The sequence below is a fragment of the Cibotium barometz genome, chromosome 50, assembly GCF_041138505.1.
Source record: "Cibotium barometz isolate CiBa-2024 chromosome 50, ASM4113850v1, whole genome shotgun sequence".
Classification (NCBI taxonomy): domain Eukaryota; kingdom Viridiplantae; phylum Streptophyta; class Polypodiopsida; order Cyatheales; family Cibotiaceae; genus Cibotium; species Cibotium barometz.
Window position 1 is genome coordinate 16,950,331 of NC_141095.1, and position 27,066 is coordinate 16,977,396.

General features: G+C 41.0%; 1 protein-coding gene across 1 annotated transcript; it reads left to right on the forward strand.

Annotated features, from left to right (window-relative positions):
* Positions 1 to 11,751: 11,751 nt before the first annotated feature.
* LOC147609867 (putative calcium-binding protein CML18) lies at positions 11,752 to 13,776 on the forward strand. The gene is made up of 2 exons (XM_086787092.1): positions 11,752 to 11,888; positions 12,919 to 13,776. Exon 2 carries the CDS (start codon positions 13,073 to 13,075, stop codon positions 13,559 to 13,561), a length of 489 nt encoding a protein of 162 aa, XP_086643218.1. The 5' UTR covers positions 11,752 to 11,888; positions 12,919 to 13,072; the 3' UTR covers positions 13,562 to 13,776.
* The last annotated feature ends 13,290 nt before the right edge of the window (positions 13,777 to 27,066 follow it).

The following is a 27,066-nucleotide window of genomic DNA, read 5'->3' on the forward strand; positions in this document are numbered from 1 at the left end:
GGTCATGGGGTCAATACCAAGCGATTCGAAGCCCTCTAGAGTCCTGTTTGTTTTATATTGCTTGGTAGCGACCCATTGTCATAATGTTTTTCATGGGGTTAGTACACCAAGCAATTCAAAGGCCTCCGGAATCCTGTCTTCTTTATATCACTTGGTACCGACCCCAATGTGATAACATTGGTCATGGGGTCAGTACCAAGCAATTCGAGGCCCTCTGGACTCATGTTTGTTTCATATCGCTTGGTACTAACCCCACTGTAATAATGTTAGTCATGGGGTCGATTCGAAGTCCTCTGGAGTACTGTTTGTTTTATATCGCTTGTTGGTAGCGACCCATTATCATAATGTTTTTCATGGGGTCAGTACCAAGCGATTCAAAGGCCTCCGGAATCCTGTCTGCTTTATATCTCTTGGTACCGACCCCAGTGTGATAACGTTGGTCATGGGGTCAGTAACAAGAAATTCTAAGCCCTCTAGACTCTTGTTTGTTTCATATTGCTTGGTTTCAACCCCATTGTCATAATGTTTTTCGTGGAGTCAGTACCAAGCGATTCGAAGCCCTTTGGAGTCATGTTTATTTTATACCGCTTGGTGGCGACCCCATTGTCATAATGTTTTTCATGGGGTCAGTACCAGTGATTCAAAGGCCTCCGGAATCCTGTCTGCTTTATATCGCTTGGTACCGACCCCACTATGATAACGTTGGTCGTCATGGGCTCAGTGCCAAGCGATACAATGTACTCTAGAATCCTATTTGTGTTATATCGCTTGTATTTAGTCCTCAACCAAACAATAGTACAAAGAATTAAAGAAAATATAGAGCTAAATGCGCAAGTGGAGCAAGCCAAAGAACAGATTCAAAAAGAAGTTGCGCACACTAAGGAACAGGCCAACATCCATGCTCAAAAGCTTCAAGAGGTATAAATTACATTCCAAGCCAAGGAAGAGGAACTCATAAGGAACTTGACATCTATATCTGTAGCCCTCGAAGACGTTGACCACAAAGTGCTCCAGCTTCAGACCAGAATGGGAACAAACAAACAAAGCAAATGCAGAGAAAGTTAGGGCCTTGAATGAGACAATCAATGCCAAATCTTTGGAGATGGAGAAGCTGATCAACACCCACCACAAACAGGAAATGCTATAGATTACTCAACAACTCCAAGCCAACCAAGCATTGGCAAAACTGAAAGGCTTAACAAGATTGAAGAGCCTCACGAGTTGGAAGCATCAGCTAGAAGGGCACAAGAAGATGCCGCATGAAGATTTAAGGAACTAGATGCAGCCAGAATGGTTAGAGAAACATCAATTTCAGATCTTCTAACAACCAAAGACTCAAGGATACAAGAACTGGAATGCCAGCTAGCTGTCCGGGAACAAAGTGAAAGACAAGAGCCTATAGATGAGTTGTGCCTGCTTCTTGAGCAAGCCTTGGAGATAGGTTCGTTGCCGGTGACTCCTCGGGCCCCTCCTCAATCTCTTACTCTTCTTTTGTCTACACTAACACTCTCTTTACTTCGATATGAAATAAATATGTTTAAAGACTTAAGCCTAGGAGATTTAACACTAATTAGGCAAAATACAGAACGTGATGCCAACCCTTCCATTATAATGGGTATCTTCTGGGGGGGCTAACTGATCCCAAAGATGTATTCTTCTATCCATTATTATGGGTATCTTCCAGGGGGGACCTAGTACTAAAACTGATCCCAAAGATGAATTCTTCTATCCATTACACCCTATTATGCTCAATCTATGTAGTTGGTGTCGGGTGCTGCAAAACTCAGACATCTTGGACAATAGCGTCGATAAACTAGACCTATTTGTACCAGCTGATATTCCTAATACACCAGCTTACGAGGTTGTAGCTCAAAGTTACCAATGGATAATCTGTCATGGGTGGTTAGAGGTGTATAATACCCATCAACACTTAAATCTCTGTGAATCTACTCTATATCATCCTTATGGAATTCTTAAACTTTATCGTTATATACAAACACCTAGAAGCCATGCTGACAACACTCGTCTATAACTTTGATAAAATACACATTGAATATCCCGACATATCTCTTGAGGAAGTCATAGAACTCCAAGAGTTTATGAACCTCAACAAACCCACCCACAAACCCCCTAGTTCTGGAGAGGGTCAAGAGGAAACCACAAGTTCATATAATCTTCCAACTTATCTTGTGTTTTCCTATGTAGCAAGTAAATTACTAAATCCATACCCTAGTGTTCCTCCTGCTGAAAAATCTCAAGCAGATTGTATATTCTCTTGATTTCCTTCTCTTCCTTTAGAATTTCCACTAACACTCTCGCCCCCGAGGAGTTGCTGGCACCCCACTTGTCTCCACCACGACCAACTCAAGAGGTATGTTACACTCTACCACAAGATAATATTCAGCCTTTTACTGATGATACTATGCTTGAGTCTTTGTTTGCTGCTGTGCTGCAAAATATGAAGGATTAATGAGAGTAGGAAATCCATTGTTGAAGCCAAAGTTCCTATTCAAGGTGTTGATGTAAATCACATCATTTGAACCTACTAGGCGGATCCTTCTAGAAGCTTACTTTTCCCAACCTCATAAAACAGCCTTATGGACTATATCCTCTCCGAGCACCTATGCGGAGTTGGAGGAACTATTGCCCATAAGCTGGAGAAGGCACCTTATGGGAAAATGTGGCAAGCCATACGAAGCTGGCTAACCCTTATTTGGCATATTTACTTTAAATCCGGATTGTTACATTTATGATCAGCTACTACTGTTTTTGCAAGTGGGGAAAGGAACATCCAGTGCATACACGTGAGGGCTATACAACAATTGTCACAGATGATGCAAACCCCAAAATTGAAGATTTTGGTTTATAGCCAGAATCGCACGGCAGGAGTACTTGTTGACAATCCCAGAATATAGTCCAGTAATGTGTGCTTCGCCCACACAGAGAGTGGATCCATTATATATGCCACTGAAATGAAGATGGACGCCACTAGAATTCCATGATGCAAAGCAGTGGGATTCACATATATGCTACAACTTTCCTCTATTTTTGCCAGCAACATTTTCAGATATAGGACAGTAAAGACATAAATTGATGACATGGATATGTGCATGGTGCCGCATCCCGGATCCTGCTATTGTGGCCAGTGTTTGATTTTTGAAGTTGATCATGGTACTTATTGACTAGCCCAAAGAGACATATGATGGATATGAAGCGGATCAACTACTATTCGACATGAACCAAGGCCCCACTGATAGAGGCATGATGTTACAGCTTACAAGCATGTAACATTTGAAGATATGATAGACACACCAGGTTTTGGAAATTACACTCTGCATTCAGAAGAACCCTGAAAAAACTTCAGTCATGCTGCAACTTCTATCGTCATGAGTTCAGCAACCAGGTCTTTAGGCCTCGGTGACAGGTTCTAAGGATAGAACTTACATCAGGTAGGGGGGGATGTTAATCCCACTTAGGATTAACAATTATGCTCCTCCATTTGAGGATATTAATAAGTGTCATGCAAAGGCACTATAAAAGTTGTAACATTATGAGATATTGGCCACCAAAGGCCTTAGTTAGTAAGTTTTGGGTGCCCAAGTGTGAATAAGGGCCAATTGTATATAAGGTTTTTGCTCATAATGAATGGACACAGTCCCCCTTTGTGCTATGAGAGCACTTATCTTATCTTAAGAGAGAGAGAGTGTGAGAGTGTACTCTAGTACACGTGCCTTCTCTATGCTTGTATGCTTGTGTAGAGGAGTGAGAGAGAGAGAGATTATCTTGTGTGGTGGTGTGAGCGACTCTACGGTGACAGCGTGGAGGTGAAGCTTGGAGAATTGAAGCTTCTCAAAGTGAGCTTAGAGACCTCAAGGGACACGAGCTCAAAGCATTGGTAATTTCCCTACGACGGAGCGGTTGTTGTGAACTATTGCTTCTTCCAAAGGTGAATGCTTAGCATTCCTTCTTGGGAGGTGTGGTAGCCCATAACAGCAACACCAAGATTATGAATTTCCTGAGCATGAACAATGGTGGGATGAAGAAGCATTTATGGTAGAGGAACAACTAGTTGATCCCAACACTTATAAACCCAATCTTTTTGAAAAATTGGTCTATCCTGTAATACCATGCCCTTGGGGCCTATTTCAGCCCGCACAATGCCTTCTTCAGCCTGCAAACTTTGTTTTTTGATTTGGGCATCTCAAAACCTAGTGGTTGAGCTACATATACCTCCTCCTTCAGAAGGCTATTCAAAAATGCTGATTTGACATCCATGTGAAAGACTGGCCACTTTTTGTGAGCAACCAAGGCAAGTACTGCCCTGATAGTTATAGTTATCATACGAGCTGTGGGAGCAAAGGTTTCATCAAAGTCGAAACCCTCTACTTGTGCAAATCCTTGTGCAACCAACCTAGCTTTGTATTTTTCAAGTGAGCCATCAACCGTATACTTAGCTTTCCAAACCCATTTGGTACCAATTACCTTTCTATTTAGTGGTTGGTCAACTAACTCCCAGGTGTTGTTCTTTATGATGTTGTCATACTCAAACTGCATCACCGACTTTCTACTTTGGATTTGCTAAGGCTTCATCCAAGGCATCTTTCACTATTCCCATTATCTCAGCCCCATCAAGGCCATATTGACAATGAGATCAGATGCCCTTCTTTGCTCCTCTATTCTCCTTGATTTGTGTGGTCCATCTGCTGAAGATTTTGGCTTCTCAGGTATTGGATTACGCTCATCAAGGAGTTTTTGTGCCCACTTTAGAAGTGGCTTTCCTTGTGGCGCAGCAGTAGTAGGCTATTGTGATGTGTAAAAGACTTCATCCTCTGAAAACTCCTCCTCCTTGAGAGGAAATCTGACTTGTGGGTTGGGCTCATGGTGGACTATTTCTTTGGCTGATGATAGAGTGGATGGACCTCCTTCCTCTACTGAGTGTGGCTGTTCTGCAAATACCACATCTTGGCTAGCCATAATCTTCTTTGCCTCTATATCATAGAGGATATGCCTTCGGCTCTTGACTATATCTAAGAAAGATACACTTCTTGATTTTGGCATCTAGCTTGGTCCTGGATGCATTTGGAAGATGCACATAACATCACAGCCAAATGTTCTGAAATGAGAAACTAAAGGTTTCTCACTAGAGTAGGCCTCTTGAGGTGTAACATCCTTAAGCGCCTTTGTGTGGCTCTGATTGAGGACATAAACTACTGTGTTGATTACTTCATCCCAAAATGTATTGGGCAAACCCTTTGCCTTTAACAAGCATCGAGCCATCTCCATGACAGTTCAATTGTGGCGTTCTACAATACCATTTTGCTGAGGTGTGTGAGCAGTGGTGAGTTGGCGCTTGATGCCATTCTCCCTGTAGTAGCTGTCAAATTCTGTTGAAAGGAATTCTCCTCTCCGATCTGTACGAAACTTCTTTACCTTCTTTCCTGTCTCATTTTCCACAAGCTTATGCCACTGTTTGAACTTGCCAAAAGCTTAAGCCTTATCCTGAAGGAAATAAACCCACATCTTCCTACTGTAATCATTGACTAACAACATAAAGTAAGAAGATCCTCCTAATGAAATAGTAGACATTTTACCACAAAGATCAACATGTACCAGCTCTAGAGGAGTCTTTGCCGGATTGCTGCTTTCTTGTGGAAATGCTTTGCATTGTTGCTTGCCCATCATACAAGCTTCACATGGTTCCTGCAATTTTGAAAATTCAAGCAAATTAGCTACCATGCCCTTTTTTTGCATCTCCTTTAGCACCGCAAATCCAATGTGACCAAATCACACGTGCTCTTCTCTGTAGACACTGTAAGGGCACCCAGCTCATAGTTATTTCTTACTCCTTTGCCGACTACCTTGCCAATAGCATCTAGAATTTTTACTTCAGTTTTCTTGAAGCATACTTCAAGCCCACGATCTGTCATCACAGGAATTGATACAGGAACTGATAGTAGTTTTCTCTTTATCTGGGGTACATAGGGCACATCTCTTCACCTGTAGGCTGCCCACAAAAAATATGGTTCCAGACCCTTCGGCTGGACATTTAGCATTATTCCCAACAACAATACTGATGGGTTCCTGTAGAGGCTTCTAGGAACTATACCAACGCTTCTTATTGGTCATGTGTCAAGATGTTCCACTATCCAAAATCTATGAATCATCAACTAGAGCCTGAGTAGATGAACATACCTCTTCAATTGGCAACCCTTCTTAGCATTATTGCCAACAACAATACTGATGGGTTCCTGTAGAGGCTTCTAGGAACTATACCAACGCTTCTTATTGGTCATGTGTCAAGATGTTCCACTATCCAAAATCTATGAATCATCAACTAGGGCCTGAGTAGATGAACATACCTCTTCAATTGGCGACCCAAAGTTCAAGCTCGGTCTTGACATTGTTGATTGACTCCTCTCCCTTCCATGAAGACTTCAAGGTGCCGTTCTTCTCGTTAAACTGCTTCTTTCTACAGTCTTTGATAGCGTGACCCTTCTTGTCATAGTAATATAACAGCTCCCTTGAAACTTCTTCTTCTTTGGCTTCTTCTTCTTCTCATCCAAAGATGTCGTGGCCTTTGCCTTTAGCATTGGCAAAAAATGCAGCATCACTACCATCGCGGGTCTTCAACCGCATCTCCTCGTCAAGTAGCATAGCATAGCATGATGGCACAAAGTGCAGCATCTCCTCCTCAAGTAGCATAGCACGATGGCACAAAGTGCATCAGCATTGCGCCTTCTCCATGCCTGAAGAAGTGTAGCATTTGGCGGAAGCATGTTTGCAGGGTTGTTGGGGTTGGGACTTCCCACTGGTTCTACATCCATTCCCAGAACAGTTTCTAGGAGCTTATAAGAGTCTAGAATGGCATTGATTTTGAATTTCCAAAGAGTATAGTTAGTCCCATCAAGCTTGCTTTTTTGTGAAGGCAGGTGGATGAATGTGTAAGACTGGTAAAGCAACAGTAGAGGTGGAAGCCATCACTCCTAGGGTTCTATGCAAAGAAAGACTAAACTTTATGCACTATTCCTGCTAAGAGCACCTAAGCTCTGATACCATATAAGAATATGGCACATTGGAAAGAGATAGCAAGATAAAGCACAATAGACACTGTAATAGATACACAATGGAGAGAATTTAAAATTCTGATTATACCAAAGAGGTACAAGTGATGGTGTTGTCCACCCATTCGCTCTCAAGTAGATTTAGTGACCATTCTTTGTTGTAGTTTTACTGATGAAAGTGGACATGGTTTTGGTGTTGTTCTCATGCGCAAGATGGACATCCTTTTGCTTATGAAATTCATAAGCTTAAACTAGCAGAAAGAAATTATAGTGTATATTACAAGGAAGTAGCTGCTATTGTACATGCTTTAAGACTTTGGAAACATTATTTAATAGGATCTAAATTCTTAATCAAGACAGACCAACAAAGTATTCGTCATATGTTGACCCAACCGTTGGTTTCTGACCAACATATCAAATGGGCTTCATTTATCTCTAGAGCTTCCAAACCATGGTTCAATATCACCCATGTAAAGAAAATGTTGTGGCAGATGCTTTAAGTAGACGTCCTAATGTTCACAACATTTCTATCATTCAGAGTGAACCTTTGAGTCCCATGAGAAAATCCTATGATATTGACCCAAATTTTTATGAGGTTTGGATTAAACTTGGAGACAATAATTGGAATCCTATTGGTGATTACTCATGCCATGATGGTTATCTTTTCTTCCAAAAAAGATTGTTTATTATACAACCTTTCAGACAATTCATATTGGAAGAAATGCATCAATCGCCATACATGGGTCATCGAGGTGTTTCAGCTACTTTACAATTAGTCTCTAGAGAATTCTTTTGACCTTATCTTAAACAAGATGTAGCAAAATTTGTGGCTGAATGTTCTATTTGTTGGAAAATTAAAAGCTCCAAAGGTAAGACCCAAGGACTTCTTAATCCTCTACCAATCTGTAATGATACTTGGGAGCAAATACCTATGGGCTTTATTACAGGTTTGCCTACTATATCTGGTCATTAATGACATGATTTGGACTATAGTTGACCGTTTAAGTAAGCAAGCTTATTTCTTATCCTATAAGAAAACATTGACTTCTAAGTAAGCCGCAATTATGTTTATCAATCAAATCTTTGTACATTCACGGATTGCCAAAAGTCATTGTTTCTAACAGAGACTCTAAATTCTACAGTAACTTTTGGATCACTCTTTTCTCCAACTTAGGCACTTAGATAGATTTATCTATCCGTACTAATAGCACTATCTTGGATCTACTCAAAGCATATGTTTCCCAATAACCTAATTCATGGGATAAGTACATTCGTCTTCTTTAGTTTGCTTACAATAATACTCCTCATTCTGCTATTGGTGGTCGAGCATCTTTTGAAATTGTCTATGAAAAACCTTTGCCTATTCTGGCTACTAAAATTTTCCATAAAATCAAAGCTGTTGATCAATTCACTATCGATTTTAGTAGCATTTTGAATAATGGAAAACATTTTATTGCACATGCTCAAGAACAATATGTTATGAAAGCAAACTGTAAACGTAAAGCTATATCTTTTGAAATTGGAGATTATGTACTTTTGAGAATTAAGATGTGTAGACTTATAGACTTGAATTACCTTCTCATTGGTAGATTCACAACTCATTTGTTAAAAGTTTTCAGGGGATCACTTCCCACTCATCGTGTGTATGAGGAACCACCTCTTATTGAGGGTGAGAAAGAAGTTTTGATTCTACATTCTATAATTGATCATCAGATTACATCAGCTCATACTGGAAATCAATATATTAAATGTTTGGTATGTTTCCAAAATCATCCTCGTGAAGATGCATGATGGGTGCCTGGGAAATACTTTCGTGCTTTCCCTGAGATCCTCCGTTCTTTTGAACAAACCCATAATTAAGGGCAATTGCAAACTCAAGCAAGAGGGAATGTTATGAGAATATATTTAAAGCTCTCACTAAAAATATTATTATATCCTCTTAGGTAATTAGGGGACGCTTGGATTATCTTTGCATCATGCCAAATCATGTTAATATCATGGGTGATTCCATTATAAACATTAATACAAACTTTGGTATACATTGACGTATGGTTGGGGCCTCCAATGTTTGTTATTGTTGGTTTGTATGGAAGGGTGATTCCTAGGTTACTTATGTCTAGCAAACATGTGTGTGGTGATGGTTTTTATACTTATGAAATATTTGTTTACCAAATATTGTTGGTTATTTAATAGGTGAAGAGGATTCAAAAGAAGAATACGCATAATATTATTCGTTGGCACACATTTTTGTAAACAAGCTTTGTATATACATGTGCTAGCTTGCGCACATTATTTTGATTTATTTTGGAAAGCTTTGATTTATCAAGCTTAGAATTGAACTTTAATACTTTTGTAAAGCGTGATATGCTTTAACCCTAGCCTCAATTTATGGACACTCTATTTTGAGCATAAGTGAGTACCGTGCAAGTAAAAGCACCTTTTTATATTTTTGGAGGCTATGGTCTATTTTGGAATGAAGAATTATGTAAATACTCATGTGTGGGGAGAGGTCAGACACATGAGGGGGGATGGCTACAACCAATGTTTAAGTCATTATCTTGAGGTAAGTATTTTATTTGTTATTCATTCAATTCTTGAATATGTTGAATTTGTGGTCTTTGATGAGTTAATTGGATTGAATAATCTATTTTCTTGCAAGTTCCTATTTTCTCTATTTTCCTAGAAATGGATCAGTGTCAATACTACACTTTGTATTGCCCATGGTTGTATGCCATTATCTAACTATGATGATATTGACAACCATGCCTCAAGGAAGGCTGTTTGTCTTTATAACTCTGGAACATGTGAAAGATGGTTCACTTTGTATTGCCCATATGTGCACTTTGTGCTGCCCATGGTCGCATGTTGTTACATACTTCTAACGTATGGGCAAGCCTTAACACATGCATGCTGTTACTACACACTTATAACATAAGTGGCTTGCCATTATAAGAGAAAAGCCTAAGCGAGCTTGGAATTTTTTTTTCGGAGAAGAGACTTCTATTAAGTATGAAAAAATATACAAAAGGGAGATTTCAAACCAAACTAGGTGGAGATCTCAACCAATCAGGTGTCTTGTGTTGCCAACAAGGTCCCACATTAGTGGAAATGAAGAATAGACCATGATCCCACTCTCTCATAAACTGACTGCGCTTTCTCTCTAATCTATGGATTCTGGCCCAGGTTGCCATAAGGGTATGGATAATATCACTCCAAATCTTGTAAAAGCATTATGTGTCCAAGACAATAGTGCCCTCTATGGCCTCAGTGCATCTAGCCTTCCAGATGTGCCAGCCTGTAATACTAGCAATAATCTCCCATGCAGCACTGTCCAATCTCTGTGCCGGAGGGGCGTATCCTGAATCTGGCAAATCCTGAAGGAAACCTTGCGGAGCAACTCCTTTCTTGATCAACTTTGATATGACTCCTGTTGTCCCCCTCGTACCTAAGCTGTGGGCTTGATTGAGTCAACCAAATGATAGCACTAAAAGATATGTAGGCATCCTTACTAATCCTGCCAAATAGGTGTGCTATCACGGTCCAAATCCTCTGTGCTTCCATGCATTCCCATAGGTAGTGATAAACTATCTCTGAAGCTCCTGCACATCTCGGGCAAGTTGGGCTAACACTAACAACGATCTCCACTAGTTGGTGAAATGTAGTGAAATCCAAAAGAACGAGGAGATTTGTGCCTTCCTGTAAGAGTGCCATAGCCTCTGCCAGAAACTCCTTTGCATGTCAGAGGTAATACCATAGGACTCCCAATGAGGTCTAAGGGTAGGGACTCTCTGAATCTATCCCAAGACAAGCTGCTTAGCATTCCTCACAGTGTAGCTATAGAAAGGCAAACTTTTCTTCGGAATGGTGGCATCCATCCATTCCCACTCACCCACATCCCAAGGCAAATGTCTGATAGGGCATCCACTAAACAGCCAAAGGCAAGAAACATCTGTGATAATCTCTTGGGGGGGAGGGGGATCAATATAAAAGTGCTTCCCTCCTCTGATAACAACTCTCACCGGCCGAACCATTGGGCCCTCAACCATATCCTGCACCACACATTTCTCCAACTGCCACCCATCGTGAACAAAGAAGAAAAATGGTACCTCACCCTTCGTTGGCGAGGGGAGACCCATAATCTGCAGAGGAACCCCAATACCTGAAAAAACCCCAAACCACAATCCATCCAGAAAAGCCCCTGTAACCCAATGGTTGGGTATGACTGCATCAATTTGCATAATCCTCCGACTAGCTCCCCTCAAGTGCTGAGTAAGGCCAACCCTCTAATCCTTCGTGAGGCTCATCCATGATCAAATCATTCCACAAAATGGGCTATCTGTAAGCCTCCTCAACTGACCGAGGAGCTTGCAATTTTTGCTATGTAAGCTGAGCCTCTTTCCAACAAAGACATGCCTAAATTCTTGTCTTGTAAACAAAAACTTGCCCTAATTTGACGACAAAAATGTGGGCACTTGTGGTTCTCGCTTTGGGTTGATCGGAGTGTCTGGTTATTTGAGGCTTGTTACACACATACCCTATTTCTTTGTGGATGGCCGGGGGTGGGATTACGGGGCAAGGTGACGTGTTCATTCTATGTCCATGGCTAAGATGTCTCAATAAAGATGGGCAGGCACACATGTAAAGAGACAAGTGTGTAAAGAGAAATAAGTGTGTGAAGGCTCACAATTTTGAAGCGGTCAACAGCCGGCCGAAATCCAGAGGCTAGCTGTCTCTTCACAGCAGGAGGACTTCCCGTCTTGCAGATCCCCTCCCTCATTTTGCTTTGCTTTGGAGCACGGTTTTCCTTCGCTAACTCGGCCATCAAAGGTATGCTCTCTCTCTCTCTCTCTCTCTCTCTCTCTCTCTGTGTGTGTTTGTGTGTGTGTGTGTGTGTGTGTGTGTGTGTCTGTGTTTCTCTCTCTCTCTCTCTCTCTCTCTCTCTCTCTCTCTCTCTCGTGTGTCTCTGTCTCTGTCTGTGTGTGTGTTTCTCTCTCTCTCTCTCTCTCTCTCTCTCTCTCTCTCTCACACACACACACACACACACACACAGGCATAAAAGGTTTGCTCTCTCTCTCTCTCTCTCTCTCTCTCTCTCTCTCTCTGTCTGTCACTGTGTGTGTGTGTGTTTCTCTCTCTCTCTCTCTCTCTCTCTCTCACACACACACACACACACACACAATCTCACCCCCTTCCCCCACCCCCTCACCCATATGGGTTTCTCCTAATCGTGATGAATCAGCATAATTATACCTCTAGCATCTCCTCATGCTCATTTTCCTGCAAATTTTCTGATGCTTTTTTCCTGTGAATTCATGCTTCTTTCAATCATCACCTTTTGTTTGCCCTCGGTTTATAGCTCAATTGGCTTTGTTTTCGGATATGGGCTCCCATCAGAATATATTATCATTTGTTTTAGTTAGTGGGTTCTACATATGTGATGCATGGATGTGTGTGGGCACGCGCCCCCGCATGGCATGCGCGCTCTTGGTCTCTTCTCTCAGGAATGATCTTTGGGTTGGATAATTTATGCCATCCTAAATTTGCCATTATTATTATTATTATTTTCAGGAAAGTGACTTAATACTAAGTATGAAAAAATATACAACAATCACGGCTATAAGCCGGTCTTTCATGGCACCATGATGCTCCTCAGTGGTTGAGATCACCTTACATATTGGGGTGATTCTATTTGGAATTATTATTAAAAAAAATAATGGGGTCTACATCTCTACTAAACCATGTGTCTCCATGTTATGCCCTTGAAAGTGTGTTGGTTTATGCCTTTTTAGGTCATGTTAATCAATAGTTAGGTCCCATGAGTGACAAAGATTGTGGTTTTCCCTTTTTGTGGCCATAGGATCGCAGCACAATCATTAACATCTCAGCAGTACAAGCTCAAGGGGGGGTTTGTTGTGGGCAAGATTAGCTACAGCATACGGTGCAGCCAAGGTTGTCTTAAACAACAACATTGCCTGGAAGTCGTCATACGCTTCCGTATTTACGGAAAACACATGGGTAGAAAGCCATTGACTAAGAAGCAACTAGCAGACTTGGAGGAGATCTTCGTGAAGTTTGACACGGACTGTGATGGCAGCCTTACGGAGCTCGAACTGGGTGCCATGATGTGCTCCCTTGGCCTTAAACCAAATGCTGAGCAGCTTGCAGCCCTATTACAGAAGGCAGACAAGAACAGCAATGGGCTTATTGAGTTTCATGAATTTGTTGCCATGATTGGACCTGATACTACAGAGGAGGTCAGTTACAACCAGGAAGAGCTTCTTGCTTTGTTCCGGAAGTTCGACCGAGATGGGAATGGCTACATAACTGCAGTCGAATTGGCCCATTCCATGGCCAGAATGGGCCATGCCTTGTCCGTCAGGGAGCTCACAGACATGATTAGGGAGGCGGACATGGATGGAGATGGACGAATCAGCTTTGCCGAGTTTGCTGCAGCCATGACCAACGCTGCATCGGAATCATTTTCCGCTCAGCCACACTAAATGCCCATTCCTACTACGCTTCTGCTAGGCTGTACATCATGTCTCAATGACAAGGAGACACAGGATTTCTATGAATTTTAGGCTTACGGCATTGCATTGAATGTCGTGATATTTATTAAAATGGTTTTTGTGTGCAGATATGGGTGCTCCTCACAGACCTTGAAGGCCCTATAAAGAGTTGATTTAATGTCAATAGATTAATTAATGTTTTGATTGTGAGGTCACTTTTGTTGGGCATGTTGTGAAATATAAGCTTGTTCTACTGCAAATCAGTTGTTATAACATCACAAAGACAACACTGTTAATGTGACTTAGCAAAGTTTGTTGTATTTATGTGTTTTTTACTTTCTCTTAAAAGATCTGAAGGTGGCTGATGGATATATGTCAGCATGATAAATCAATCAGAGTTCAAATGTTTTCATGGATCCTACAGCCAAATGTCCATGGATCTTCAACTCAAATCCTGTGTATTTAAATCCTAGCCTCTATATGCCAATTGGGTCAGCCATCGGTGTAAGACGACAAGTGTATCCCTGCGGCAACTAGTAAAGATCGCTACAATGAGTGCCCCAAATTCTGAGATAAGAGTGTCTAAGGTTAGAACTCACCTTCTACCTCTGTTCTTTGAACTTTCTTAAGGCTGTTTCAAAGGCATTGTATAAGTACTAAGCATATTACTGATCACGGTGCCCAATTGCAAACAGTTTTACCGCCTCATGAATGAAGTTGAGGTCCTGTATAGATCCTAACATTTGTTTAGGATCCTCTCAAATAAATTGGAACCAAAGGGAAATTATATTCCAAAACACATAATTCTAGGCTAAATAGTGATGCTAATCATTTGAATGATGCTTCCCTTCTTGATTTCTGAGATTAAAGTCATCCTTTTTGGTTCCTCTATAAGTGTGAACACTTAAAACCTTGTATTAAGTTGGATTCCTAATTTTGGATATGTTCTTCTCAAGCATGATTGTATGGAGATTTTCAAAATGCCTCATAATGACCTTGTTTTGCCTGTCAAAGTCTTGCATATTGATTAATGTGCTTGGGTGAGCAGTGCTGCCTATGTTGGATTGCTAACTACTAGACAAGGTTTTGGTAGAGTTAGTTGTTTGTAACTTGGTCCTAGGTGCTTCAAGGTGACCTACCCATAAGCTAAATCTTGTCAATCTTTACCACTTTCTAGGAAATGGTTCATCTGTGCAAACAAAAGTTCTTTGGTTTGGCAAAAGATTTCAAATTTGGATGATGGATTTGGCGGCATCTATGCATTGGATGCTATGTGAGTCATGAAGATGGGGTGAGAAGCCCTAACTATATTTGGGATGTTTGTGTCTTATATTTAGGCTATCTAGTAGAAGTTAGAGAGTAATTTTTAGCATGCATGTATTCACAACTTACAAGTTTGTTTTTTTTTTTTTTTTTTTGGGGTGGGTAGTAGAAAAAGTTAATACCTAACCCTTGCCTCAATTCATTTTACTTTCACAAATATAAAGTTTTAACCTTGTTTTTTTAACCTTGTGAGATGTGTAGTAAGTGAATGAGTAAGCGTATTCAATGTTTACTTTTGAGTCCCATTGCCATATGAAAGGTCATTGGCAATTGGGAAAAAATCATAAATAGCATCGTAGCATGTCTAGGGGGTGTTTGTATCCATTTAGTTTGTTTCACCTCTAGAAGTTTCAGAGTAGATGGGCATGAAGATGTGGCATTTCTAATACTGCCGAAGCATCCCCACTTTCAAGCAACAAAACTTTGATGCGAAGGTTTGTGGTCAAAATCTATGCGTATTAGAAATGTTATGGGTATGAAATTTATGATATTTTTTATGCTCAATATTTGAGAAAGAATATATGCTCGAGTAAAATGTGTATGCTAGAAATGTTATGGGCATGAAATTTATTATATTTTTTATCCTCAATATTTGAGAAAGTATATATGCTTGAGTAATTGATAAGGCACAAAGGCGAATAGGATAAGTGCTTTGCCAATTTTGTAAAAGGAAAGCCCAATCCTGTATGTGCACTCTATTATTAGTTCAAGGGCTAATTTTTGGAATATGATTAAAATACCCATGTCGTGAAGAGAGCCTCACACATGGGAAGGAGATTGAACCCAATGGTTTGTCTTGTGTGGTGAAGTATTTTTCAGTTCAAGTGTTTACATTCATCTCTTCTCTACTTTGTATTATTTTCGCTATTCAATTTAATTAAGTTATTGAGAGTATATGGTTTAAATTTGAACTTGAAGAAAGATTCATGTTTCAGTGGTATCAAAGCTTTGTCAAGTACAAAGGACATCTCTTCAAGGTTTAAATCAAAAACATATTATTGAAGCAATTCTAAAAATTCAAGGTATGTCTATTTCCTTGCAAACTTTGATTTAATTTATTCAATTGAGAAAAAGCTTATCAATTTCACTGTAAAGGAGAATAAGTCATGGAAAAGAGGACAAAAAAAGGGGGGTTTGACCAATGGTTAAAGAGAAGCAAAGAGGTGGAGACCTTAGGGCAAAGGATTGTAGACTTTGGTGTATTTTCTCCTCCATAGGATCAAGAATTGAATCAAGAGTAAGGGAAAAATATCACTCACCCTCATGAAGAAAACCACTTCTGCAATTAAGAAAACCACCCTTTAAGTTTGAAAGTGGTTTTTCCAAATTAATCTTGGTATAATCAGATATGTCTATACAGATTGGATGAGCTGCTCATGAGCAAGAACATTCTCATATTCTCAATTGGTGGCCAGAGCAGGGAATCCATAATGGACGACCATCAGAAATTCCTCCCTTCTTCTTGTTGTGTTTTCTTTTAAAGAGGAAAAGAAAATTTAGTAAGAGACTATTGAAATTTAAGGAGAATTTATTAGTCTTCATTCTCTATTGATTACGTTGTCTCTCTCTCTGCCCCATCGCCAAGAGGAGCTTGCTGTCATTGAGAAGGCGAAAGGTCCTCATGGTTGGAGCTGGAGGAATCGGCTATGAACTTTTTGTTAGCTTATCTCGAGTCATTGGTGTTGCTCATACTTTATCAATGTTTCAAATTAGCCATACTCTAGTGATTCATGGTGAAAGAGAAGCGACAATGAAGTCTACAAGTTGTTTGACAACAATTAAATGCTTGAACAAGACACTCCCAACAAAAATTCAATCATTGATACACTGTTGTTTAACCAACTTAATGGTGCGAAATACTTTTCTAAGAGTGATCTTAGATTGGGGTATCACCAAGTTAAGATAAGGGCACAAGATATTCCCAAGACCACATTTAGGACTCGTTTTGAACATTATGAGTTCCTAGTCATGCCGTTCGACTGACGAATGCTCTAGCGACATTTATGACGTTGCTGGACAAGGTTTTATATCCATATTTGAAAAAATTCGTAGTAGTTTTCCTTGACGAGGTACTTATATATAATAAGTTAAAAGAAAAACACAACATTTATGCTTAGTGTTTAAACTCGTTAAGAAAAAAAAAGCTATTTGGGAAGGAATCCAAGTCTAAATTGTTTGCTAATTTGCTGAGGAGATCCACTATTTCTGCGATATTGTCTCCCACGGATGGTACACAAATGGATCCTAACAAGGTAAATGCCATTGCCTGAACCTAGAAATCTCGAGGAACTGTAGATTTTTCTAGGTATGTTGGATTCTACACACAGTATGTAAAGAACTACATGAAGATCGAAGTCCCCTTAACCAGTGAGTTCAGGACAAAGGATAAAAATATTCATTGGGGGGATTCTCAACGAAGAAGTTTTGAGAAACTCAAGGTGGCCATCGCACAGCACCATTATTGAGCTTTGTGGACTCCAATGAGCCATTTGTTTTGGAGATAGGCAGTAGTGGTGGGGAGGCCATTAGGGCGGTTTTATCGCAAAGGGGAAGGCCTATTGCATTTGAAAGCAAGAAGCTTGACCGTACTACTCAGCTTACAAGTGAGAGTTACTTACTATTATTCATGCTCTAAAAAAGTGGTAACATTATTTGTATGGCGCTATGTTTGAGGTCTGGACGAATCATGAAAGTCTTAATGGCTTTCAAGTCAGCATGAGTTAAACGGTAGAAAAGATTAATAGGGGTGGAGATCCTATAGGAGTTTGACCTTACATTCCGTTACCAGAGAGGTAAATTTAACATAGTACTGGATGCGTTGAGCTGTATGATGTCGATGGTGGTGAACAAGTTGAGTTTCACCACCTTCAAGAGTGAACTCGTGGAGTCACTACAGGGTTTATATAATCATGATTCATCTTTTTTAGAGGTATGGCATTTTGTATACGGTCACACTCACCTAGACTGAAGTAACGGTTTGGATAGTGGTTGACCGATTGACCAAGATGGTCAAGTTTTTACCCAACTAAAAGACAGTGATAACACATGCGCTAGCTAGGTTGTTCAATCATCGAACATCTCTACAAACTATATGGCATGCCTGCAGATATAGTCTCTGAATGATAGAGATAGGAAGTTCGTTTTTTGACACTCTTCTTAAAGGGGGAGTAATGTTACGTAGCTTGTGCGGTTCTACGGGGAGCTTGACCGACCTTCGAGACCATTCACCGACGCGTGGGCGGCAAGCAAGCCTGGGTTCAAGGGAGAGAGCACCCGGGCGTAGTCTCATAGGCAGCTAGATATGTGTAGGCAGGTAGGCCACTACATATGTATGGCAGTGAGGATCCCTATCCTCATTCTCTCTATGGCTGGGTGGTGATCCATAGCTCTTCTCTTCTATCGTCTAGTCACCACGCACATAACATTAGTATCAGAGCACCAAGTTTGTTTGGTTAGGGTTCGCGCGTTACTGGTGGGGGTCGGGCCCACTCAATGGTTTTTAATCATTCAATTTCAAATCTCATCTTATCTCAAAAAAATTGGATCTGAGCACACGATGGTATGTTAGAGAAGAGGGGAGCATAGCCAGTGTGTGTGTGGGTAGAGAAAGGAAGAAACATAAAATCTTTCCCTCTCTCTCTCTCTCTCTCTCTCTCTCTCTCTTGTTTTCAGTGCAACAGAGAGCTTTCCCTCATTTTCGGTGCACATGAGGGGGGAGAAGTGCACTTTATCTCCCCCCCACTCTATCTCTCTCTCTCTCTCTCTCTCTCTCTCTCTCTCTCTCTCTCTCTCTCTCTCTCTCTCTCTCTCTCTCTCTCTTTCTAGCTGAAAGCATGGATAGGTGGTACAAAAACCAGTGTCTTTCACATCTCTTTCCAAGTAGGAAAAATAATGTGAAAGTTTGTAATTTTACACATCTGTAAAAAAATCCATGTTTCTTTCTTACATGGTCAGTTCAGTAGGTGGAGGGTTCTTGCCAAAGCTCCATTTTGCCCGCTTCTCTCTCTCTCTCTCTCTCTCTCTCTCTCTCTCTCTCTCTCTCTTTCTCTACTGCCCTCTTCATGCTTCCTCACAGCAAATAATCTCTCTCTCTCTCTCTCTCTCTCTCTCTCTCTCTCTCTCTCTCTCTCTCTCTCTCTCTCTCTCTCTCTCTCTCTCTCTCTCTCTCTCTCTGTGTGTGTGTGTGTGTGTGTGCAGCAGCGAATATGGAGGACTTCAATGAGAATACGAATACATAGCTTTTGGCACCTCTACAGAGTACATGGATGATCAACCACTGCAGATTATGGCTGGAGAGGGTGTAAATATTGCTACAGAAGGCGAAAATATAGCTAGGGAAAGTGTGGAAAATTGCCATGCCGCTACAAGGGCAATCAAGGAGTACTGGGCTTTGAAGAAGATGGAGGAACGAACACGGAAGAAGGTCATTGAGTAGAGCTTTGGGGAGAATGTTGAAATGCAAAATTTCAACAAAAGAAGATTTGCAGGGTTGTTGCAAATTGTTGGCAAGAGGCCACCCAAGGAACTAGCATCACTACTCAGAGGGAGATTTTTCAACAGCTCCTTCTCCATCCTACTTTTAAGATTCTACAACCTTCAAGTTCAGGTCTTGAAAGAGTTATTTTATCAAACATAGAGAACACTTTGATGCGAGTGAAGGTCCCCCGATCAGGAGATGAGCTTTTGCTCAAGAGATTAGCCTGTATGATGATGGTGAATAGTGCGGACAACAACTCAAAACGTGTCAATTTTTCACAAGCAGCAAAGCTATTAGGCATCCATCATAGAAATCTTGTTGTAGAAAATTCTCGCTTACAGCATCTCGCAGACGATGGCGCCTTGCCCTTGCAAACATGCCAAAGACACTACTTTTTTTACAAGTTTGCAATAATATGAAATGAGGGTATTTTTTATTCATAAGTGGAGTATTTCTCTAGATTTAATGTAAAAGTAACTTTTCGTACTTCAAAAGTAGTCTACAATACCAAATATTTTACACGTGGTTCTCAAGTAGTTTTTATTACTTGAAAGTATGTTCTTACTACTTTACAAGTGTTGAGATATCGAGCTCATCTAGTGAGGCGGTGGACACTAATGACCCGCCTGGGGGGGATAGGCCCCATACTTACACCACTGGCATGGTTGGTGAGATCATGGGTGATATGCGGCCAGTGGGATGACAGGCTGTGTGACAGCCATTCTGGCATAGTTATAACACCAGCTCATTTAGTTGGGTTCACACTATAGAGAACCCTAGTATGTATTTGGTTGAGTACCTTTTCATATTGTGTGAACTCTGATCTTTGTATATGGTGTGTTGAGTGTTGTGTGAAGAAGAAGAAGATTTTTAGCCTCTCACCTTGTGTGTTCTCTTTTAGGGTTTTGTGAGTATGTGTGTGCTTGCAAGAGCTCAAGCTCTCGTCTCCCTTGCATCTTTTCATGGTATCAGAGCCTGGTTCATGCTAAGGACTGAGCTGCAAGCAAGAGAAGCACAGGAAGCGGTACAAGAGTAAGAGCTTCATCTACTCTTCCCTATTTGTGTTGGCGACTACACCCTTGTCGGGAGCCCTAACGGGAGGCACCGGTAAACGATCTTTGATTGGGGAGATTTCTTTGCGGGAATAAAACTAAAGGAGGGCAACTACTCTGTCCTATCGGTGTCCGATTTAGACAATTTTTCAAGCCGAAAACGTGTTTCAGGTGCGTTAGGACCTTCGTTTTTCGGAAAGCAGGCAATTTTGAGCACTACGGGTAAGTCATCGATTCTATGCCAAACTTTGTTTTAAGAACTGCAGGAAGACAGACTGGTTGTGCAGACATTGTGTGTGTTGCAAGGAGGTCAAACAGTTGCCATTGGGTGTATGCATGCACATTGAGGCCACTGGTTGTGACATTTGAGTGTAGTACAGTACCGCTGCAAAAAATATAGTAGTTTGCAGGACAAACCAGAGTGCTGTTTCTGGTAAATTTGTGTGTCTAGCAAGATGTCAAATGATGGCGTAAACCAGATTGTTGGTGAGAAGCTTGACAAGAACAATTTCCATGTTTGGAGGTTCAGGTTGACAAATTTCCTGATGGGAAAGAGTTACATAGAAGGTGAGCATGAAGAGGCACCGGAGATACCGGAGATCAATCCGACTGCTGCAGATGTGAAAGAGTTCAAGGATTGGAACCAAGGAGCCGGAAAAGTTATATATTGGCTCTCTATCAGTATACAAGACACCATGATTGGGCACATACAGGATGCCAAGTCCCCCAAGGAGGCATGGGACACCTTGGTAAAACTCTAAGAAACGAATACCAAGGCACAAAAAATACAGTTGAAGAATGAACTTCATACTGTGGAGAAAAAGAGTATGTCTGTGAATGACTATGCATTGAAGATCAAGGGTATTGTGGAATCCCTTGCATTAGCAATAGGCCTTCTACACAAGTTCAAGAAGAGGACGAGGTAGAGGAGGCCGTGGATGCAGCCAAGGAGGTGGCCAAACAGGTAATCAGAATTATGGCCAGCAACAGCAGCAACAACAATCCCAGAATTCATAACAACAACACGCAGATGGAAGAGGCCAATTTAGAGGCAGGGGGAGTCAAAGAGGTCGTGAAAATTGGCAAAGGCAGTATAATGATACATGTGGATGCTTTTATTGTGGTAAGCTTGGACATGTGTGGGAGGCAGACTGTTATAAGAAGTAGGCTGACATGCAAAATGGAAAATTGCAGCAAAACAACTATGCATCCTTGAGCAAAAACAATGAGGATAATGAAAGGTTATTTGTTATGCAGCATGTCGTTAATGCCATGTCTGAAAATGTTGAAGCAGCACATAAAGATGCACATAAAGATGATGTATGGTACGTTGATTCAGGTGCTTCAAACCACATGACAAGCCATGGGGAGTGGTTCAAGGAGATGAAAAACCTTGAAACACCAAGTTTTATGGAAACAGGGGATGACACTGCTCATCCAATTGTCCATGTTGGAGATGTGCCATTGTCTATGCAGGATGGCAAAGTGAAGTACCTTGTAGATGTACTTCATGTTCCGAACATAACAAAGAATCTGGTTTCAGTTGGCCAGATGATTGAGCAGGGTTTGCAGGTTTGGTTTAACCCTAATGGTTGTTATGTTGAAGACTTTAAAGACAAGTGCAGGTTGGTTGCAAAAGGCAACAGAGTGGGCAGAATGTTTACATTGAATGTAAACATGCCTGAAGAAGTGAGTGATGCGATGTTTGCAAATGGTTCAGGAATTGTTGCAGACACAGACATTTGGCATAAAAGAATTGGACATGTGAATGTGTAGAGAATGAAGTCTATGCAGACTAAAGGAATTGTGATAGGGCTGCCAAAGTTTAAAGTTGAAGGTATGCAGAAAATATGTGAAGCATGCCAATTTGGAAAGCAAACAAAGCATGTATTTCCACGTGACAGAAATGTGAGCAGAAATGCACTAGATGTTGTGCATTCAGATGTATGGGGTCCTACGAAGACCATGTCTATGGGAGGCTGCAGGTATTATGTGACATTTATTGATGACCACACAAGGAAAGTGTGGGTATACTTCATGAAGGAGAAGAGTGAGGTGTTCACTCATTTTCAGAATTTCAGAGTTATGGTTAAAAAGCAAACAGAGAAACATGTAAAGTGCCTAAGGTCAGATGGAGGGGAGAGTACTCTCCAATGAGTTATCTTAATTTTTGCAGAAGAATGGTATTCAAAGACAGTTTCCATGCAGATACACTCCATAGCAAAAATAGAGTTGCTGAGCTGAAAAACAGGCACATTGCTGAGATTGCGCAAGCATTGATGGGAGAGAAGAATATGCTGCATAGCTATCGGGCTGAGGCTGTTTCTACAGCAGTTTACATCATGAACATGACTCCAACCTGCAACCATACATGATGTAACTCCAGAGGAGAGGTTTACTGGTAGAAAACCTGAGCTGTCTTATCTGAAAGTCTTTGGATGCATTGCATATGTGCATGTGCCAGATGAGCTGAGAACTAAGCTGGATCCAAAAGCTAAAAAATGTGTGTTTATTGGGTGTTCCCTTGAGCAAAAGGGATACATGTGTTTTAACCCTGCTACACGTGAGTTGAGGGTAAGCAGGGATGTTGTTTTTGATGAGATGATCAGCTGCTGGTATGCTACTGAAAAAGAAGCTGTTGTTGGGACTGATGTGAGTGGAAATGTGGTTGCACAGAATGCAAGTTAGCAATCACAGTCTTTGAGTAGACCAGGAGAGTCCTCATCTAGTGGTTCAGTTGATAGACCATGGAGTGGCAAGCTGCATCATAATACCAGTCCTACAAATGTGATTAGTACATCACATAAAGTCAAAGAGAAAGTGGTTGAGCCCCTTAGTATGCCTGACATTTCTGTAGGGCATTCTCATGTTGATGGAGAGTCTAGTGGCTTAGAGATGAGCCTTGATGAGGATCTTGGGATACCAGCTATGAGAACACCTGGTGTAAAGAAGGCTATGGAAGCCATGAATACAAAGTTGCAAAGATCTGGGAGAGTGAAGAATCCTATGCAGAGGTTTACCTATGATGGTTATGTGGCACATCACTATGCATACATGGCAAAAGTTGTACAAGTTGTAGAACCCACATGCATTGATGAGGCTATTGGAAATGTGTGTTGGGAGAAAGCTATGGATGAGGAGATGGATGCACTATATGGAAATGAGACTTGGGATTTAGTGCAATTGCCTGAAGGCAAGAAAGCCATCGGATACAAGTGGGTGTACAAAGTAAAACATAACAGTGATGGAAGCATAAGCAGGTACAAGGCTAGATTGGTAGCCAAAGGATATGCGCAGAAATATGGCATTGATTATGAGGAAACTTTCAGCCGAGTTGCTAAGATGGCAACAGTGAGAGTTGTGATAGCATTGGCTGCGTCAAAGCAATGGTCTTTATATCAGATGGATGTAAAGAATGCATTCTTGCATGGGGATTTGCAGGAAGAGGTGTATATGTTACAGCCACCTGGTTATGAGAATGTGAGTCACCCCGAGCATGTTTGCAGGTTGAAGAAAGCCTTGTATGGCTTAAAACAAGCACCAAGAGCATGGTCTGACAAGATTTCTGAATATCTTGTCACTATTGGCTTTCATGTAGCCAATGCAGATTTCTCGCTGTATGTGAGACACACTGATAGAGGGGTTGTGCTTGTTGTCATCTATGTAGATGACCTGATCATTATGGGAGACCATGATGCAGAGATCTTGCTCAGACAAAAGTTTGAGATGAAGGATCTGGGGGAGCTCAGATATTTCTTGGGCATTGAGGTGATTAGGTCATCACATGGTATTGGATTACTACAGAGACAGTATGGCTTGGACATGTTGTCCAAGTATGGTATGACAGGTTGTAAGCCTATCTCAATGCCATTGGATCAGAATGGCAAGTTAAGTGTAGATTCAGGAGAGTTTTTGGAAGATCCTACTACGTATAGGTGCATAGTAGGAAGCTTGATCTACATGACGATCACCAGGCCAGATTTGAGCTATGCTATTGGGTTGGTGAGTCAGTTTATGCAGGTTCCTCGAAAGCCACATTTGGATGCATTGAGACGCATACTGAGGTATGTGAGGTCTACTTTGCATTGTGGACTATTTTATGAAACTGGGACAGAGATATGTGTACATGGGTACACAGATGCTAATTGGGCTGGTAGTATCTCAGATAGAAGATCTACTAGTGGCTTCATGTTTTCTTTGGGAAGTGCTGCTGTGACTTGGAGCAACAAGAAGCAGCCTACAGTTGCTCTATCCAGTACTTTGCGATTCATGTATGCTGCAGCATTGGAGAAGATGTAGCAATCCAGCATATGTAGATGCCTGGGAGTATCGTCAAATTGTTCCCTTGGCCGTTGATTATTTAGAAGAAGACTCAAGTGATGAAGAGGTTGACAATAACCCTATGTATGTAGGTCACCACGATGCTTTTAGTCATGCTTTATGTGTAGGAGATAACTTTGCCACCAATCTTGTAGAGAAAAATGTTGATTTCTACATCCTCAAATGCTCCAATGCAAAGTACAAAACAACGAGAGCACGTGAAGATAGGTAGGGTAACTATGTATCGGCACACTCATACATGGTTGAGGGATACTATTATGAGTAGGTTGACGGTCAAAATGACTTGTACTACATCCCAACAAATCAACCTCCTGTACTCTTACCTTCACAACTAATAAGAGCCGTTAAGTTTGAAATGGAATGTATACAGAGTAAGCATAACCTATTTAGGTTGTCACTGGAGGTCCAAGAAAACATTTACAATAGCATGCCCCTTGAGCTCTAGAAATATTTATATTCATTTTCGAATGAAATTTGAAGTCATTTGGTCAATTCATTTGATACAAAGTGTAAACTACCTTGGCATGCACGTAAACTACTTTTTCCGTATTGTAGCTACTATTTTAGTACCATGAACTAATTTTTAAGTACTTCAAACAATCTTATTAGGACCATAATCTTCTAATCATATATGTATACCATTTGTGAAGAGAACCACCTATATTCAGATTATAGCAAACTACCTACTATCAAGTTGTAAGCTCATATTTTCCAAGCACTGTAAACTACTTCAGAACCACCTCTAAAGTTTTTTACTTCCAACTCTCAACAACAAGTACTGTAGACTACTCTTCAAGGAATTAAAATTACTTGTAGATTAAATCCAAATTGAGTCTAGATATACTCCACTTATGAAGACAAAATACCCTCATTTTGCAAATTACCTGTTGATGAAAAGATGCAGGGAAGAAGAGAGCTTGAGCTCTTGCAAGCACACACACACTCACAAAACCCTAAAAGAGAACACACAAGGTGAGAGGCTAAAAATCTTCTTCTTCTTGACACAACACTCAACACACCATATACAAAGATAAGAGTACACACAATATGAAAAGGTACTCAACCAAATACATACTAGGGTTCTCTATAGTGTGAACCCAACTAAATGAGCTGGCGCTATAACTATGCCAGTCTCTAGAATGGTTGTCACACAGCTTGTCATCCCACTGGCCGCATATCACCCATGATCTCACCAACCATGCCAGTGGTGTAAGTGTGGGGCCTATCCCCCCAGGCGGGTCATCAGTGTCCACCGCCTCACTAGATGAGCTCGATATCTCAACACTCCCCCTCGAGCTCAACTCCATCTCATGTACACCAAGCGGAGCCCTGAATCTGCAGAGCTTCTCCGTACCCAATGCTTTGGTGAAGATGTCAGCGACCTGATCCTCTGTGCTTACATAAACAAGTCAACGTCTCCTGCCAAAACCTTCTCTCTGACGACAAAATGGTAGTGGACCTCTATATGCTTCGTGCGAGCATGAAAAACTGTATACTGCTAATGTTGTCACAAAAAATGACAACATTGTCTATCCACTGATAGACAATGTATACTGCTAATGTTGTCACAAAAAATGACAACTTGTCTATCCACTGATAGACCCAAATCTGCAAGTAGCTTTCTCAACCAAGCTACCTCACATGCTGCCATAGCAGGGCAGTTTCTATTGACTCTCATGTATGGTATTTTGACAGTGGTGCTACAAAGCACATTACCTCGCATCATGATATGTTCACTTCTCTTGAGGCTGTCCCTAATGGGAATACTGTCACATGTGCCAATAATGCTTCTTACCCAGTGAAGGGCATTGGTAAAATTATGCTTACTGCTGCAAATGGCAGTACTTTCACACTTTTAGATGCTTTGTATGTGCCAAGGATAAAGAAGAATCTATTGTCTGTCGTCTCTGCGCTTGCTAGACTTGGACTTGTAGTCAAATTTGTGGATGACAGATGTACTGTTCATGATTTGACTTCTGGTGATACGATTATTGTATCTGGCACCTTGTTTCGTGGGCTGTATAGGCTCAATTCTTATGACAAGTGTGTGGAAGATTCAGCAAATGCAATTTTTGATGAAAAGGCAGTTTCAGATGCAAAACTATGGCATGCTCGTTTTGGTCATCTGAACTTTGCTAGTTTGCTGCGTTTGCAGAAATTTGATATGGTTGCTTCATTGCCCCCTCTTGAGGCACCATTGAAACATGTTTGTGAAGGCTGTATTTTAGGCAAAATGCAGCGTTCTGCGTTTCCAAAGGATGGTTCTGTGTGGGCCACTCGCAAATTGCAACTTGTACATAGTG